This window comes from Sus scrofa, chromosome 2, assembly GCF_054392235.1.
Source record: "Sus scrofa isolate SSC_HxYL_T2T_F1_AM1 chromosome 2, Sscrofa_HxYL_maternal_Yorkshire_Landrace_v2.0, whole genome shotgun sequence".
Lineage (NCBI taxonomy): Eukaryota > Metazoa > Chordata > Mammalia > Artiodactyla > Suidae > Sus > Sus scrofa.
Window position 1 is genome coordinate 77504 of NC_139384.1, and position 17226 is coordinate 94729.

Sequence of the window (17226 nt, forward strand, 5' to 3'; positions counted from 1 at the left end):
CCGCGCGACGCGGCGCCGGAAGTGAGTGAGCACTTCCGGCGGCCATTCCGGCGGCCCAGACATCTCTGCGGTAGCGCTGTCGCGGAGGCTTCTTGTCGTCATGAAGGACGTACCTGGCTTCTTACAGCAGAGCCAAAGCTCTGGGCCCGGCCAGGCCGCCGTGTGGCACCGTCTGGAGGAGCTCTACACAAAGAAGTGAGCGCGGAGCCTGGCTCCCCCACCCGGGGTAGGAGGGGGAGACGGGGGAGGCCGGGACATCGATGGACTGAAGGCGCTCAGACCCGTGTGGGGAGAGTGGGGACAGGCTGGACTGAGGAGGTGTGCTGAGGAAGCCGGCAGGCAGGGCCGAGGAGCAAGAGGGGTAATAACCCACGAGGACTGAGGTCAGAGGGTTCACTGGGGTTCACTGCTTTCCAGACCAAGGGGCTGTGACTGAAGTGTCAGAACTCCCCTTCCTTGTTGTCTTACGAAAAGGGGGGTCAGGGCTGGCTTGTGATTTTAGCTCTTGATTCCAGTTGAATAAGCAAAACACCCTTTCAGGGTCAGGCAGCCATACATTTTAGATGACATCCTGGTGTTTTATACTTAGCTTTGTCATAGTGTGACTGTATTTGTGGTTATCTTTCTCAACGGTCTGGAGCAGATAAACCAGAGGCCAGTGGCCTTTTTCCCCCTCTTTTGATTCTGCCTTTGGTTACACGCTGGGGTGCATCTACTTCTCCCCTTGCCATGGTTCCTACTTTTCACTGCATTTCATACTGAGCTTTATGTCCTAGAGAGATCTCAGAGTTGGGGTTTGTTTAGAAACCGGATGCATTTCAGAACAATTAAATTATCAGTTACTAAGTACGAATCTCTCTTTAAATGAATAAATTGCTAGCGTTGGGTTAGCAGTGTTCCATAAGAAGATACACCTCTTGTACAACCTTCCCATTAACAGCCCTACCTTTAGCATAGTGCCTTTTACGTAGTATTGAAGATGTGTTGTGATGATGCTCAGCAGCCTTTTGCTCTTAACAATTTTTGAAAGCCAGTGAGCCAATGACTGCTTGTGTTGTATAGCACTCTGTATTTTTTTTCTTTTCTTTTTTGTGGTTTTAGGGCCACACCCCCAGCATATGAAGGTTGCCAGGCTAGGGGTCGAATTGGAGCTGTAGCCGCTGGACTATGCCACAGCCACAGCAACGTGAGATCCGAGCCACATCTGCAGCCTATACCTCAGCTCATGGCAACACAGATCCTAACCAACTGAGTGAGGCCAGGGATCGAACCTGCGTCCATATCGATACTAGTCAGATTGGTTTCTGCTGAGTCACAGAGGGAACTCCCACACTTTGTATTTTTCAGAGCTTTTTATTTGTATCCTTAAAAATTAGTGTTTGGTTTCAAATGTGCCGTGTTGTTCCAGAGGTTTTCTGTATTAGCTCATTCAGTCCTTCATCCTGTTCACAGACGAGGATACCGAAGCTTAGTTTAAGCTCCTTCCCTTAGATACTTAACTAATAGGTAGAAAAGCCAGGATTTCAGCCTAGATATGTATGATTGGGAAATCCTTGTTTCCCGTCGAATCTCACAGTAATCCTTTGAGGTAGGAAAGATTCTCCACTTATAGCAGAGAAAACTGAGTGGTAGATCAGTGATCTAAAGTGATCTCAGAGTGACCTAACCATTGAGTATCTGAGCCAGGAAAAGAATTCAGCATTATTAGCACCTGCTTTAGCGTTCTTCTGTTACACGGTGGAGACTGGCTAATCTTTGTTATTTGATAGGACCGTCAAGGGTGAAAATGTCTGTGCCTGGATGCTAGGTTATAGGTCTCAAAAGCCTTGTGTTTTTCAGGTTGTGGCATCAGCTGACACTTCAGGTGCTTGATTTTGTGCAGGACCCGTGCTTTGCCCAAGGAGATGGTCTCATTAAGGTAAATAATTGGCCATGCTAGGTCAGAGTATATAAATGTGCTCACGTACTTTTAAAATAATGGGTGGGGAGTTCCCTGGTGACCTAGCAATTAAGGATCCAGCGTTGTCACAGCTGTGGCATGGGTTCGATCACTGGCCCAAGAACTTCCACATGCTGCAGGCATAGCCAAAAAAAAAAAATCAGTGGGCTTTACATTAATAATATATAACCCTGTTCTGTAATCACTTTATGCCGGTTAATTATTCTGAGTGCTTTACTCATTTATTCATTTACCTCTTGTACAAACATTGGGAAGTAAGTACTGCTGCCGTCCTATTGTTTTGCTGTAGAGGCAGACACCGGGAGATGAGAGACTTGCCATAGATCACAGCTAATAAGTGACAGAAGAGGATTCAAACACAGACATTCTGGCTTCTTCTCAAATCCCAACCTCAAATGCTGTTTCTTAGCGTGCCCCCGTATCTTACTCTTTATAGACTTTTCTTTAACTGTGGAAAACTGTTAGAACGGCCATCGCGCCTCTTCCCTCTCCCCCACTGACTACTTGTTTGCTGGAACACTTTGTCCTGGGCAGTGTGACAGTGTGCTTCACTTGGGGGCAGAGAGGCTCGGAGGGGATGCTCTTGGTATCCTACTGCCTTTGTAGTAGAGCACTTTTAGAATTTTGTCAGCAGAAAAACACACTCTGCCCCAGCCTTTCCCAGATGCCCTGGCACCACCCCCTGCCCAGTCCCCAGATTTGTTCACTGGTAGCCTATGCTTTGAAGTCTTTGCTGAGCTCTTTCTCTTTGATGCCTTTCTCTCGGACTCTGAATGAGAAATTTACACCTGAATTCGAACTGAAAGCTAGTTTGTAATGATCGATTGAGTTACTTGCCCTGCATGTGTTACTTTGTGCGCTCACCGTGAAGCTTACCACCTTATTACCCCACCACGTGGGCTTCTAAGGGTTGCTTTGGTTTATATCCATCAGTTTGACAGTTTGCTGCTCGAAGGAACTTGTAGTCATCCTGGAGATTTTGCTGGGCATGTTGTCTTCTGGAATGTTTGGGAAATTGATAAATTAGAGCTGTCTTAATATTTGTTCCCTAAGATTCTGTGTCGTAATGATAGATAATTGACAGTTGTTTATCTCTGTTCTTTGCTTTCTTGTCTTTAAATCACTTTCTGCTCGTAGCAGAATATTTCCGCAGCTTTATGGTAACATGACACTTGTTTAGGTCAACAGATTTAAGTTTACTATTTAAACTTAACATAAACCTTTAAAAATCGAACAAAATTGCCTTCAAAAATTGTTGTGCCCCAGCCCTCATCACTTTCAGTTAGGTAGTGTTGACGAAAATTTAATTAACAATCAAGAAGGAAAAAGAGAATTTTATTCAAGCCAAACTGAGGATTATAACTCAGGAGACAGACTCTCAGAAAGCTCAGAGAACTGTTCTACATGTTGTGACAGAGACCAAGCCCCAGTCAAAGGCACAGTCATGTACTTTTTTTTTCTCTTTAGGACCGTACCTGCGGCACATGGACGATCCCAGGCTAGGGGTCAAATTGGAGCTGTAGCCTCTGGCCTACACTACAGCCACAGCAAGGTGAGATCCAGGCCACATCTGTGACCTACACCATAGCTCAGGGCAATGCCAGATCCTTAACCCACTGATTGAGGCCCAGGGTTGAACCTGTGTGCTCATGGATGCTAGTGAGATTGGTTTCTGCTGAGCTACGACGGGAACTCCCTATCATGTACATTTTGAGACAGTAGTTCATCAAAATGGCATACTGATATCTTACATAAGGTATATCAAGGACTCATAATCCAGTTAAACTCTTACAAAGAGAGCAGCAAGTCACCATGACCCCTACAGTGCTGGAAGTTACATTGTCAGATAAAAAGGGGAAAAAAGACGGATCTTTGAGGTGGTGCAGGCACTCCCCCATCTCTGAGAGAGTGAATGGTTAGGGCACATGCGCAGTGTGTGGGAGGGAGGGAGGGAGGGAGGAGGCCCGAAGAGGGGTTTAATGTATAATTTTTCTTGTCCTGCTTTAAAATATAAATCTTTGTTTTTAATATATTTTAACTTTAAAGTTTATGTAGTTTAAGTTTTAATATAAATTTTAGTTCATCAATAGTATTCACAAATTTGCAGTCACCAGAAATAATTTTGACTTTCTAGACATGGTGGACTTTCTGCCTTAGAGGGCTTCTATTCTTAAGGTAATTTCATAAATTATAATAGATGTCAGAAAAGTTGAAACATTCTGTCTTAATGATGATGATTTTTCAAATAGTCCTCTGTAAAGAAAAAGCCATTTTATTAGGATGGTGCTTTGCTGGGTTCTTGATTTAAATGTCTAACTGGCTGCTACAGGGACAGATGGCAGGATTTTCCTTTTTTCTGCCTGAGCATATGTATTCACCACATTTCCTCTCCCGGAGACTTTTCCATCTTTCTGCTTTCGTGTCCCCGAGGAACTTGGACGCTCCTTATCCAAAGTCAGCCTCGTCTGGAGGCTCTGTCTCCCAGCTTTGCCCATACCAAGCACTTCCTGTGTCTGCTCAGTTGCCCAGCCATAAGCTCAGAGGCCATAGTCAGCTCCCCTTCTCTGTGACCCGCCCACACCTGAGCAAGTCTGGCTCAGGTACCTGCAGATCTCTCTCAGACCCTCTGCCCGTCCTCACCACCATTGCTCACTCACACTCTTTTTTTTTTTTCTTTTTTGTCTTTTTCTAGGGCCACACCCGAGGCATGTGGAGGTTCCCAGGCTAGGGATCCAATCGAAGCTGTAGCCGCCAGCCTACGCCAGAACCACAGCCACAGGAACACGAGATCCAAACCGCGTCTACAACCTACAGCACAGCTCACGGCAACACCAGATCCTCAACTCACTGAGCAAGTGAGGCCAGGGATTGAACCCAAAACCTCTTGGTTCCTAGCCGGATTCATTAACCACTGAGCCACAACAGGAACTCCCATTGCTTGCTCACACTCCTTTCTTGACAACTAGTAGCCTCAACTAGTCTGTCTCCCTCAGTCTTTTCCCTTGCTGTCCTTTCTGCCTCCAGTCAGGTTTCTGATAAAAAGGTGTGGTTGTGTGTCTGCTGGTTTAGCCTTGACTTTAGGACAGAGACCAAACCCCAGTGCCCCCCACTCTGTTTCCTTCAGAAGTACTTCTAAAACATAATGCAATTTTTACTTCAGCACTTTTGCACATGTTCGTTCTCTCAGCTGTCCCCTCTCCCACATCAAATTTGTCCTCTTCATTCCTTAAACTCAACTATCCTCATTTCAGAAATAACCTTTGAAAGGTCTCCTATTGGCTAATCGAGCCATGTGCCTTTTTTTCCTTGCTTTTCTTTTTTTTTTTTTTCTTTTCTTTTTTCTTTTGAGGTCCGCACCCACAGCTTATGGAAGTTCCCAAGCCAGGGATTGAATCAGAGCTGCAGCTGCCGGCCTGCACCACAGCCACAGCAATGCCAGATCTAAGCTGCATCCAAGACCTATGCCATAGCTCACAGCAACACCGGATCCTCAACCCATATCCAGGGGATGTGGGCCAGGGATCACACCCGTATCCTCATGGATGTTGGTCGGGTTCGTTACTGCTGAGCCACGCGGAGACTCTTTCCTTGCTTTTCAATTCGGTGTTGTCATCCCTGTGTCTACAAGTCTCTTTTCTCTACTAGGCCAGAGCTATTATCTAACTTGTTCTATGTCTCTTGTGCCCAGCAAAGAGGCCGAGTAAGTGCTCAATGGCTGAATGGCTCATATGTTTGGTTGGGACATAATTAGCCTGCCAACTTCTAACTTCTCAGGTAGTGAACCTTTCACACTCATTGTCTGTCTTAGACTATGGATGAATAGAGGATTGGTCTTTAGGAGAGTCTCAAGGCAGGGTTCTAATTCCAACGGTCAGGGGAAGGAAAGCCCATAGAAACAAAACCCCAGCTTCAGCAACTTATTGGTGATTATTTATGTGAACTTAATAAGCCCTGATGTGGCTCTTGTATCATTCAGCAAACATTTATGCAGTGCTGCTACATGATGGCATCACTATATTGTTTGAAGTCTTGATTTTGCCAAATGAAAAGCGTCCTGTAATTACCTTCCTTGTTTTGGTTTCACAGCTTTACGAAAACTTCATCAGTGAATTTGAACACAGGTAAAGTCTTTTGTCAGTTTTTGGTTTTGAAAATGGATACATTGATATTTGTTGATATTCAAAGGGTGGCGGTTTTTCTTTCAGGGTGAACCCTCTATCTCTGGTAGAAATCATTCTTCATGTAGTTAGACAGATGACTGGTGAGTCTCACTTTTCTCCTAAGGGAGGGGTCTACCTGGTAATTAAAATGATCTTGAAGTATAAATTAATTGAGCTTCTGTGTTTGATAGAAAATATCAGATTCTGAGTTTCATACTTTGAGGTCTACCCTAAAGGTTATCCCACCTGAAAATGTCCTGATTGCTAGAAACCAGTCTGTGAAAATACTCTGCTGGTGGTTCTTCTGACTTTGTCCTCATTTCTAGATCCTAATGTGGCTCTTACTTTTCTGGAAAAGACTCGTGAGAAGGTAAATGTGAAGTTGGCATCAGATCTTTCAGAATATGTGGGACGTGTAGCTTGCGTCTGGTCACTGTCCACACCTCTAGAGATCACGCCTCTAATGTGTCTCGGGCGTGCAGGTCAAGCCAGTGAACGGGTGCCTGGCGTTAGCCTGCTGCCTACACCTCTGAGACACCCATGTTTCTGATGCCTTTAGGTGAAGAGCAGTGATGAGGCAGTGATCCTGTGCAAAACTGCAATTGGAGCTCTGAAATTAAATATCGGGGACCTGCAAGTTACGAAGGTGAGATCGCGTAATATTTATCATTGTTTTAAACCGGGGGGGGAGTCCTAATTTTCTCTTTAACTGTTTATTTTTAAATAATTTTAAGTTACAGGAAAGTTGCAAAAGTAGCGCAAAGAACTCTGCTGTACACTTAGCTCAGATTCCCATTGTTAATATTTCACCACATCGCCCCGTCAGTCTGTGTAGTTTGGGGGGTTTTTTTCAAAACCATTCAAGAATAAGTTGCTAATGTGATGCCTGTTACCCATAAACAGAGAGTTCTCCCCTGTGTGACCATGGCACGTCCACACAGCAGGAGTCCACACAGCTCCAACTGGTCCACAGCACATGGGTTCCCACAGCTCACCTCTGACAAGCCACAAGCTGCTCCCACACCTCTCTGCTTTCTGATCGTTGTGGAAGTTTTCTGCTGTGTTCATGCCTTTCTGCCTTTGACTTTAGTGTAGTTTGGGGACAGGTGTGGATATGTGCACATACTCAGCCCACCTTGTTTAAAAAGACTTACGTGTGTTTATTTTTGGTTTGGTTTGGTGGGTTTTTGATAACCATAATATTAAAGAATATTTGAGGGTAAGTGTTCATGTTCTTACCGGCCTAAAAAAGTTACTTTGTATTGTTTCTTATTGCTTCTCTGCATTAGCCTGCCTGTGTATTTATTGTATTTTGTTTTGAAATCCTTAAGGCATCCTGAAAGCTGTCAAATACTATAAAGCATGTGCCCGCGCCCCTGGCTGGTTTAGGAATAGTTTAGCATGGATGCTCCTGGGCCCCTCAGACCCTTTCCTCCCGCAGCAGTGCTGTGCTGGTGTTTCTTGTGTGCACACACTTCCTGGACTTCACCAAGTGGGAGAGGGGATAACTCTAAAAGACATGTGGTAGTGTTTTCATCTGCTGGCTTGTTGTTGGGTTTGAGAGTTGTCATGCTGATAGATGTAACCAGTTCACCCTTACTGAAGGGATTCAGGTGATTTTTCCTATCACAAACAATGCTGCTGTCGGCATTTCTGTGCCCGGTTCCCGGTGTACATGGTCAGAACCTCCAGGAAACTGCCTGGAGGTGAGACTACAGGTGTCAGGTGTGTGCTCTCCACCTTCGCCAGATGTTGCCAGATGTTTCTTTGCGGTGGCTCCTTCAGTGCCATATCTCCAACCCTTGGTGTTGTCATCCTGTTGAGTACTTGCCTGTCTGTTGAGATGACGTGGTATCTCACTGAGGTTTCGTCTGCATTTCTGGGGCGACTGCTGGTGGTTTGTTGACACACTGTTTATGTCTCCACTTCTGTAAACTGCCTGTTAGTGTCTTTTCTTTTGCATGTTTTTCTGTGTTGCATGTCTTCTGTTGATTTGTAAGAGGTCTTTATTTAGCCTTGGTCGTGTGCCCCGCTGGGTTCGATGTGCTTTAAATTTTCTCTCACACTCTGTAGCTTGTCTCCGTTCCTTTACATTTTGACGAACTGAAATATTCCATTTTTGTGTCAGGTTTATCAGTCGTGACCTATGCTTTTCATCTTGTCATGTGTCATTTGAAACATGTTTCCAGTTAAAAAGAAAGGCAGTCTTGCTTCCTGTTTGTAGGAAACAATTGAAGACGTGGAGGAAATGCTCAGCAGCCTCCCCGGTGTAACATCCGTTCACAGCCGTTTCTACGACCTCTCCAGCAAATACTACCAGACCATCGGGAACCACGCTTCCTACTACAAAGACGCTCTGCGGTTTCTCGGCTGTGTAGACATCAAGGATCTGCCAGGTAACGTGGCCGTTAAAGTCCACGTCGCACGAGCTGCTTGCTGACACAGTGTAGCAGCTGTGAGATGCTCGAGGCAGCAGGTCTGAGAAGTCACTCAGGAATGCCCATTTCTTTTAGAAGAAAGGCCATGGTTTGAGGTGGGAAGAGTCGTTTAAGCTTAGACTCTGCCTGGTGCTCGCCTTCACTGTTTAATTCAGGTGAAAGTGAGGCTCCCGCTTCAGAGCCCCTTGCTGTTCCTTCTCCAGGTCCTTACTGTTGCCTGGGTCAGAGGGCTCTGTGAGACGTACAGAGATGTGAGTGCCTTAACCCCCTGCAGGGCAGAGGGCTTGGCGAGATCCTGAACCTGCAACTCTTGCCCTGAAAACTGCAACGCTAGACCTAGGGGAATAAATTACAAAACCTTTCAAGGATTCGAGGGTGGAAAGAAAAGTGACGTGGGACTTTTTGGAAAAGTGCAAGGAATATGCTTTTAGAAAAGATATTTTAGCCTATTTCAGCATATCTTCGATGTTTTTCACAGTGTGCTATTGAAGCTAAGGGGAACAACAACTAAAATTGTTGGTGCAGTTTTAATTGCTGCATCTCAAGAAGAATATATTGGCAAAAGCACCTAATGGGGTTCCCGTTGTGGTTCAGTGGGTTATGAACCTGACTTGTATCCATGAGGATACAGGTTCAATCCCTGGCCTCACTCAGTGGGTTAAGGATCTGGTGTTGCTGTGAGATGTGGTGTGGGTCGCAGATGCGGCTCAGATCCCAAGTTGCTGTGGCTGTCGTGTAGGCTGGCAGCTGCAGCTCTGATTCGACCCCTAGCCCAGGAATTTCCATATGCTGCTTGCAGACGCAGCCCTGGAAAAAAAAAAAAAAAAAGAAAGAAAAGGAACTAATGTCAAGAGAATAAGGAAACAGAAGGTAGGTTAATTCAAGTCAAAGAGGCTAAATTTGGCAACGCTAAGGTGAATAAGAGGGGGTCTGCTTCCCACCACAGGCCAGGAATGTGAGGAGCTTGCTCCTCCAGGCAGGAGGTGGGCCAAAAACAGAGGCAGGTCCACAGATAGTTGGGTAAAAATAGGTAATGATTGCCTTTCCCGCAAAAGCCATGTATGTGGGGCTAGGCATGAGGACTCTGAGTCAGTCCCGAACTTTCAAGCGGGGTAACCAGTATGAGGGCTTTGTAATACAGCCGGTACAAAGAATGATTTCTGGGCTGTGTACATGAGGTGTCCAAAGCTGAACGGGACTGGTTCTCATCACTGGGGTGTAACTGGAGGCGTGTTTTCCTCAGTGTCTGAGCAGCAGGAGAGAGCTTTCACACTGGGACTAGCAGGACTTCTCGGCGAGGGAGTTTTTAACTTTGGAGAACTCGTAAGTGGCCCCTGGGTCCAGATTCCTCCACAGAGGGGAGACTGCGACTTATTGTCAGCTAACGGAATCCATCCTCCAGCTCATGCACCCCGTGCTGGAGTCGCTGAGGGACACCGACCGGCAGTGGCTGATCGACACCCTTTATGCCTTTAACAGCGGCAACGTAGAGCGATTCCAGACTCTGAAGACCGCCTGGGGCCAGCAGGTCAGTCCGGGAGGGCTGGCTGAGCGCCCTAGAGCTGTGCATCCTCATGTCCAGTCACTGAGCACTGGGAGCCCCGGGAGATGGGAGACTGAGGTCACCCTGCCCTCGTAGAGCAGGCAGTTAAGTAGCCGATGAGTTACCATCGTGATGCTCAGGGCGATAGACAGAGCTTCACCTGTGCTGGGTGGAAGGAAGTCACCAAAGGCTTCCTCGAGGAAGGACTGCTCTGTGCGTGACCTTAGTAGCGAGTGGAAATTAGCTAATGAAGAGTATGGAGAGAGCATGTTCAGCAGAGGAGGAGGAAGCTTTCAGTGTGTTGTCGAACTGAGGCAGGGCACGTGGGCTGGAGTGGGTGAGTGATGGAGTGGAGACGTCACTGGGCGGGGAGGGGGTCAGTGTGGGGGAGGAGTGGTGTGGAGGGAGGATTCAGCAGGGAGAGGGCGCTGGGAGAGGGAAGGAGCCTGTGTGGAGTAGGAATTAGGAGAGTCCTTAACAAGGACTTGAACTGTAACAGTAAGTTTATTCTTTTTAAATGCAATTATTAGAAGCAAATATTACTACAATGTTGATAGGAATTATGGTTGTGTTACTGCGTTTGTACTTTTCTGGAACTTTCCATCTTTTTAAAGTTCAAGATAACCTTGCAGGATTCACACAAACAGCACAGAGTAGAAAATAATGAGCTGGGAAGAGGCAGAAAGCACATGCAACCAAACTAACAAGGCTGGCATGTTACTGTCTCCAGAGGGGAAAAAAAAAAAAGGTGCCTCTCAAAAGAAAAATGGCTCACCGTGGAGGCCTAGAGAAAAGGAGGGCGCTCAGAAGTGCCTGCGGGGGAGGGCCCTCCCGATGACCTTGACTTGTCCACGGCCTGTGGCCGAAGGATCCCTGTCAGGGCTGCCTGTGTCAGAGCCTTGAGTAAAGGAAGCCACTCTGCACAGTTTTGTTCTGTGCTCGGCAAGTAACTCCTTGATCCACTTGTAAGGAACCTGTACAGGTTGTGCAGAAGGCCTATCCTGCTTCTCGTGGCAGTGCTCCTTTATGTGACAGTGAAAAACGTGCTTTCAGTTCGGAACAAGTCTCTGGACTTTAAGAAGGATGTTCCTCAGGCCCCACTGACACCGAGCTGATGGAATAGGCAGCACACCCCAACCCTTAGAGCAGCAGCTGTGCCCTCCCTGCCCTTCCTTGTAGCAAGAACCCTTTTGAACACCTCTGTCACCCTGTCGTCCTGTCCCCTGGTGTTTGTGACGATAGCACAGGTTTACCTTGTCTTGGAAACTTCTAGGCCTTCAGCTAAGCACTCTTCTCATGATTTCCTGAGAAAAGTAAAGTTCAAATCACTTGAAGCTAATAATGAGCCTCAATGATCTAAAGTGTAAAATGTTTAAGCCAGCCCAGTTTCTTTTTGTTCAGTTGACTGTTCTAGAAAGAGTTTTAAAGCCCAGATTAGGTAACTCGTGTCTTTTTACTTTACAGCCTGATTTAGCAGCCAACGAAGCCCAACTTCTGAGGAAAATTCAGTTGCTGTGCCTCATGGAGGTAAGCAAGACCCAGGAGCTACTTTGTGCTCTGAGACTCTGCAGGTGAGGCCGTGGGGTCCCACATATTTCAGCCCTGCCCCCTCCACTGCCTTTCTTCTTCCTCTGCTACCACTTGCTTTTTAAAGTTTGTATCTGGGCCTCAGCCTCAGAGGTGTGTTCTCTAACCATCTGTACTAAAGGATCTGTCGCTTCGTTGAACTTACCGTTCTCTGTCTGCATGCTCATCTGTCTTTCCCCATTGGAATTTAAGCTTCTTGAGAAAAGGGTCCCGTGTTTCTGGCTTTCGATGGTATCGCCAGCTCCGTGTACAGCCCTGGCACATGGCAGCCTCAAGTGATGAACAGTGATTATTGTAGAAAGCTACCGTAGGAGTTCCCGTTGTGGCTCCGCAGTAATGAACCCGACTGGTACCCATGAGCACGTGGGTTTGATCCCTGGCCTCACTCAGTGGGTTAAGAATCTGGCGTTGCTGTGGCTGTGGTGTAGGCCAGCAGCTGCAGCTCTGGTTCCCCTAGCCTGGGAACCTCCATATGCCGCAGGTGTGGTCCTAAAAAGACCAACATAAAAAAAGAAAAAACTACTGTATACAGGTATTTCGTCTTCTTATGTAGGAATTGACATCTTGCTAATATTGAAATTTTAGTATGTGGGGTACTGATAAGATCTATACTTTCCAAGCAAGTATTGGCATCCTTATCAATCAGTTCCCTGACAATATTAAAAAAATACTTAACAAAAATTTTTTTCAGATGACTTTCACACGACCTGCCAATCATAGACAACTCACTTTTGAAGAAATTGCCAAAAGTGCCAAAATCACCGTGAATGAGGTATATTCTTAGACATGGGGTATTGTAGCAGCAAGGCTGCTGGGATCAGGCTGGAGGGCTCAGGACCCTAACCCTAGACTCAGAACACAAACAGAAAAAACCTTGCTCCCCTCGTGTTCCAGAACCGGTGGGGTCCACCGCTGTGGACGTGGGGGCCTCAGGGTGTCTTACACAAGCCCCTCTGCACAGGTGGAGTTGCTGGTGATGAAAGCCCTCTCAGTGGGACTGGTGAAAGGCAGTATTGATGAAGTGGATAAGCGGGTTCACATGACCTGGGTGCAGCCCCGCGTGTTGGATTTGCAACAGGTGATGTTCCTGAAATGCATAATTGAGCTTTGTGGGTGTTTTTGGATTGGATCTGTGCTATCTTAGTTTCATTTGGGTGGAAGCCATTTAGGAAGAAGGCATTGTTGGACGAGATTTCAGAGAATGAATTACCGCTGTAGGGACTAAGGGCTTTTCAAAGAACCTAATTTAATGCAAGCTTGGGGTTTGAACCCTGCATTTAAAGATTATTGTGACAATAGTGCTGGTTGTACTGGTGATGCCTTTTAATCTTAAAATTGGTACTCCGATCGAATATGTTCCTGAGTCTGTGATTTGAGCTCAAATCCATCTTGTTCGTGTTTGCCAGAAATTTAATCCTGTGGATTTACCCCATTCTTGCCTGTTTTCTTTCATGATAAGCATTGATTGGGATAATCCCATCTCACACACCCTTCTCCCCCAGCTCTAATGGCCTTTCTGTTCGTGCTCCCCCAAGAATTAGCTGGAAATTCAGGACTGCCCCATCGGGGCCTCTGCCTGCCAAGTGCCTTAACACCATGTGGGTCCTGTTTGCATGCAGATCAGGGGCATGAAGGACCGCCTGGAGTTCTGGTGCACCGACGTGAAGAGCATGGAGATGCTGGTGGAGCACCAGGCCCACGACATCCTCACCTAGGCCTCTGCCTGCGCTTGGCTGTGGAGAGCTGTTTCGCGGCCGACGAACCTGGCGGCTGAGAAGATCTGCATTTAATTGGGGTGGGGGCTGGGATTCAGTTTGGACTAGGGACTGTTCTCTCTGTGGAAACAGGCCTGTCACTGACAGGGGCGCCCAGCCACAGGCAGAAGCCTCCTTGGTGGATGTCACTGGAGCCTGCAGTGGCGAGGCGTCACTCAGGCTCCAGTGATGTGGCAGGCAGGTGCGTGGGTGCCCCTCCACTCCAGGGTTGCTCTCTGTTGCATCCACCCTTGTGAACATCTTTTCCAGTGTGGTTTGACGGTGTTTCTGTAATAAATGCCTTGCTCTGTTCTCCTGGTGGTTCTGTTTCCTTAGATGGTCAGGCATCTGCCTACAGTGATCAAAAGCAGGGATGGAACCCAGGGAAGGCTTAGTGGGGATTTGGCCTGTGTTCTCCCCTCCCTCTACTCCAAGAACACAGGAGCCAGGGCAGGGCTAGTGCAGAGGGCGGTGGGCACAGCAGCCGTGGAAGCAAGTCCTGTCTTTATTGTTGCTCAGGGAGATGTGGTATCTGGTCCCTCTGACAGGTGTCCACCCTGTCACCACCGAGCCAGCAGCTCGTCTGGCCCGAGAGCCCTGGTGCTGGGTGTCTGGGGTGGGGGGGCGCACATGCACACAGAATCACCAGGTGAACCTTAGGAGTAAGGAAGCTTTAATCCCGTCTCCAGTCTGCCTGGAGCAGTGACGGCGGAGCCTTCATGCTGCAGAGCTTCTCTTGTAGTGATCCAGGTGGGACAGGACCCAGCCGGCGGGGATCAGGAAGCTCAGGAACGTCACCGAGAGCCCGATGGCCTGCTCCTGGGTCGAGGAACCCCACATGAGTCTACTGAGCCCAAGCTGACCGCCTGTCCCCAGGTCCCAACCAGAGCGGACGTGGAGTGAGGCTGCCCCGCCCCACGGCTCCCATCAACCCCTTGGCCCAGCTGTGTTTGTTCCATCTGCCCCAGACAGACCTCTGGGTGTCAGGCGGAGAAGGCCCGTGAGGTGTGAGCAATGGCCTCTGCAGCCATGAGGGAGGACCTCCTGTGCAGAGACCAGGGGGAGCAGCCTTGGGCTCCAGCTTCTGGGGTGGGACTCTTATCACAGCCCCGCCCCCTGCTGCAGAGCCTGGCCTGTGCCTTGACTTTAGGCTCCTTCCCGCCAGGCCATGTGCCCCTTCTAGTGCTGTGGACACGGGCAAGTCAGGTGTGCTCTTAAGCTGCTTGGAGCAAGTACAGGAGGACGCGTTTTCTGAGCGGCAGTCCTGTGGGCTGCCGGGGTGGGATTCCCTGCTGGGCTGTGCACCTGTACGCAGAGGTCCCCCCGGGACCCGGTACCCTCTGTGGCTGCACCAGGCTCTGAAGCACCAGCTCTGCTTCACTGGCCTTGTTTCGGTATAGCCCAGACCTGCAAGTGAGTCCGACGGGTTGGAGACCCGTCCTTTTTCAGACTCACTCCCATAGGTTTGAGAGCAGTGTTGGTTTAGGACAGAGCTATTCCTATGACCTTGGGAAGATGACCTTGTAGACCTTGGCTTATACTCGCTGAAAAAAGATAGTTGTTGAGCTTGCCTGGAGCCCCAGAATCACAGGTTTGCGGGTTCTCCTGTGCACTCACTGACCCTCAGAGCAGCCCGCCCTTCCCCTCCAACAGGTGGTGAAGCTAGAGTACACCGAGTGCCCTGACTTCAGCCATTAGTACCCGTCATTGGCCAGATGGCAAGTGGGGTCCTGAGAGCTGAGCCCCCACCCCTGACCCACTCTGTGGGCTGCTTTGAGAGGCTAGCTTGCAGGCAATGGCTGCAGGGACCCCTCTCCTGGACTTGGGACCCTGATCTGGCAGAGGGACTGAGACCCACTACAAGCAGGCCTGAGAGGGCACCCCTCTCCCCTCCTGTGTCTCGCCCCAAAGCCACCTCATCTTGAGAACATCTGGGGACTGCCCACTTCCCCTGCCCCTGCCAAGCCTCCCCAGCCCCTGCTGCTTTGGAGGGACCTACCGTCGGAGAAGTGGGTGTTCTGGCTGGCTTGGCATAGATGTGTGCCTTGGGGACCACCCAGCCCCCCAAGGGGGCTTGCAGCAGCCGGACAGTGGGGGCCAGCCTCAGCATGGTGGTCGGGCCAAGCTCCTCCCTAGTCCAGTGAAATTCCGAATGTCCGCTCACTGTGTCCTTTGCTGGTTTGGCTGTTGGGGCTTTTTATAGCTCGAGGAGACAGCTGCAGCTGTCCCCTCCTGTCACAGGGATTGGCAGGAGGAAGCCTGCTTGGAACTGGGAGAGAGGGGGGCCTCAGACCAGCAGCCTCCATGCCCAGACCCTGCTGTGGACCATGAGGGGCTTGGAGCCCCTTGCAATGCAGGGAGGAAAGGGGCTCTATAAAGGAGCAGGACCAGCAAGGTCAGGTTTGGGTGGACAAGAGGGGAAAGTGACATAATTTGAGGGCAGCACCACGTAGAGCTGCTTTCAAACTGCACCTCAGGAGCTCCTGTCTGAGTGGCCCAGCATCCTCCACCTTAACTGCAGGGCTGCCTGCTCCATCCTGGGCACAGCCCATGGAGGTCTGAGCGACCTCTGCCTCGCGTGGTGGGCTGTGGAGGAGGTTCAGCAGACACTACGAGGGTCTGCTCCAGGCCACAGGCAGGCAAAGGCACCAGGGACTGGTGTGCTGGATCAGGATGTGGCACCAGCCCTGCCTGCACGCCTCTCACTTGCGCAGGGGACGGCTGCTCATTCCTTCCCACGTGGCCCCGTGCTAGTCGTTTGTTGTCCTGTCCTCCAGGAGGCATCCACACCTTCCTTCTGCTGTGAAGACCCTGCTGCTAATTTCCCTGAGAGAATGGGAGTTACCAGAGGAGCCCGCTACCCCACCTCATCACTGCCCTGGAGAGCAGTGGGCCTGCTGTGCCACCCAGACAGCCTGTGCCCTGTGCCCTCAGACCCCTCCTGCCAGACGCCAGAGGCAAGTCCCCGTGTCTCTGTTCTTTCCTGGGTCGCTGGATGCTAAACCCCTGCTTCTCCCACCTTGTCCAGACCCGGCCTTACCTCTGGTGACTGCAGGACCTTTGCAGTCTCCACACAGCAGCCCGGGCACACCTTCCAGAACACTCAGGTCTTGGCACTGCCTCTGCCCGGTACGCCAATACACCGCCAAGGCCTGAGTGGTCCGATACCGCCTGCCTCGCCCCTCACCTGCTCCCCTACACCTAGTACGGGCTTCCTCCCTTGTCCCAGACGCACCACACTCCGCCGTGTGCTGGTGCCTTAGCCTGGGAGCCTTCCCTGGTGTCTTCATGGTTTTCAGATCACTCAGGACCTGATCAAATGACATCACCTCAGACGTGACTTGTCACTGGCACGTCAGCCCCACGAGGGCAGGGACCCCACCATGGAGTTGTTAGGGCCGAGAGCAGGTTTCGGTCACTGTTGGATGGATGGAGGGCGAGGTGAACAGTGGACAGCTGGGCAACCACGAGGGTGAGAGCACCTTCAGGTCTGTGCCAGGCACCGGTTAGACTGGAGAGCTGCAGAGTCAGTCAGAGCCAACAGGAAACTGTAGGATCACACGCCACCGTCAGAATGGCTCCAGAGGCTCTCAGTGACAGTGACGGAGGCACAACCCGCAGGGTGCTTGCCAGCGGCCTCCGGACCGGATCAGCGTGCCTGCAAGCCCGGGAGCCAGGCGGCCCCGGGACATCTGGCTGCGTTCGTCCTGAGCTCCAGATTCGGCCACGGTCTCCTTCCTCCCAAGAGGCCGTCACCCCCAGCCGGTCTGCGTACAAACGGCGA

The 17226-nt window shown here is 49.6% G+C and overlaps 2 protein-coding genes across 5 annotated transcripts; one reads left to right on the top strand and one right to left on the bottom strand.

Moving 5' to 3' along the window:
- The first annotated feature begins 27 nt into the window (after positions 1-27).
- PSMD13 (proteasome 26S subunit, non-ATPase 13) lies at positions 28-13754 on the top strand. 4 transcript variants are annotated; one of them, XR_014836543.1, is made up of 14 exons: positions 28-195; positions 1840-1918; positions 3428-6081; positions 6166-6221; positions 6447-6490; positions 6680-6766; positions 8345-8516; positions 9802-9881; positions 9961-10086; positions 11566-11628; positions 12380-12460; positions 12650-12766; positions 13308-13581; positions 13630-13754. XR_014836543.1 is itself a non-coding variant. In XM_085009831.1 (13 exons), exons 3-13 carry the CDS (start codon positions 5915-5917, stop codon positions 13401-13403), a joined length of 1089 nt encoding a protein of 362 aa, XP_084865957.1. In that variant the 5' UTR covers positions 28-195; positions 1840-1918; positions 3428-5914; the 3' UTR covers positions 13404-13754. The 4 variants fall into 4 exon arrangements, 2 of the variants coding, with proteins under 2 accessions (XP_084865957.1, XP_003124275.1); XR_014836542.1 differs by having other exon boundaries at positions 6047-6081; XM_085009831.1 differs by having other exon boundaries at positions 13308-13754.
- Positions 13755-14100: 346 nt separating this feature from the next.
- COX8H (protein) lies at positions 14101-15614 on the bottom strand. The gene is made up of 2 exons (NM_001097500.2): positions 15442-15614; positions 14101-14261 (listed from the first exon to the last, which is right to left on the bottom strand). Exons 1-2 carry the CDS (start codon positions 15550-15552, stop codon positions 14160-14162), a joined length of 213 nt encoding a protein of 70 aa, NP_001090969.1. The 5' UTR covers positions 15553-15614; the 3' UTR covers positions 14101-14159.
- Between the last annotated feature and the right edge of the window lie 1612 nt (positions 15615-17226).

Excerpts from the sequence above, each read along its gene's own strand:
- PSMD13 (XM_003124227.5), top strand. The coding sequence starts at position 101 with ATGAAGGACGTACCTGGCTTCTTACAGCAGAGCCAAAGCTCTGGGCCC. Across the intron at positions 6,082-6,165 it reads ATCAGTGAATTTGAACACAG|GGTGAACCCTCTATCTCTGG; the intron begins GTAAAGTCTTTT and ends TTTTTCTTTCAG. Across the intron at positions 6,767-8,344 it reads GGGACCTGCAAGTTACGAAG|GAAACAATTGAAGACGTGGA; the intron begins GTGAGATCGCGT and ends TCCTGTTTGTAG.
- COX8H (NM_001097500.2), bottom strand. The coding sequence starts at position 15,552 with ATGCTGAGGCTGGCCCCCACTGTCCGGCTGCTGCAAGCCCCCTTGGGG. Across the intron at positions 14,262-15,441 it reads GAACACCCACTTCTCCGACG|GAGCAGGCCATCGGGCTCTC; the intron begins GTAGGTCCCTCC and ends TCCTCGACCCAG.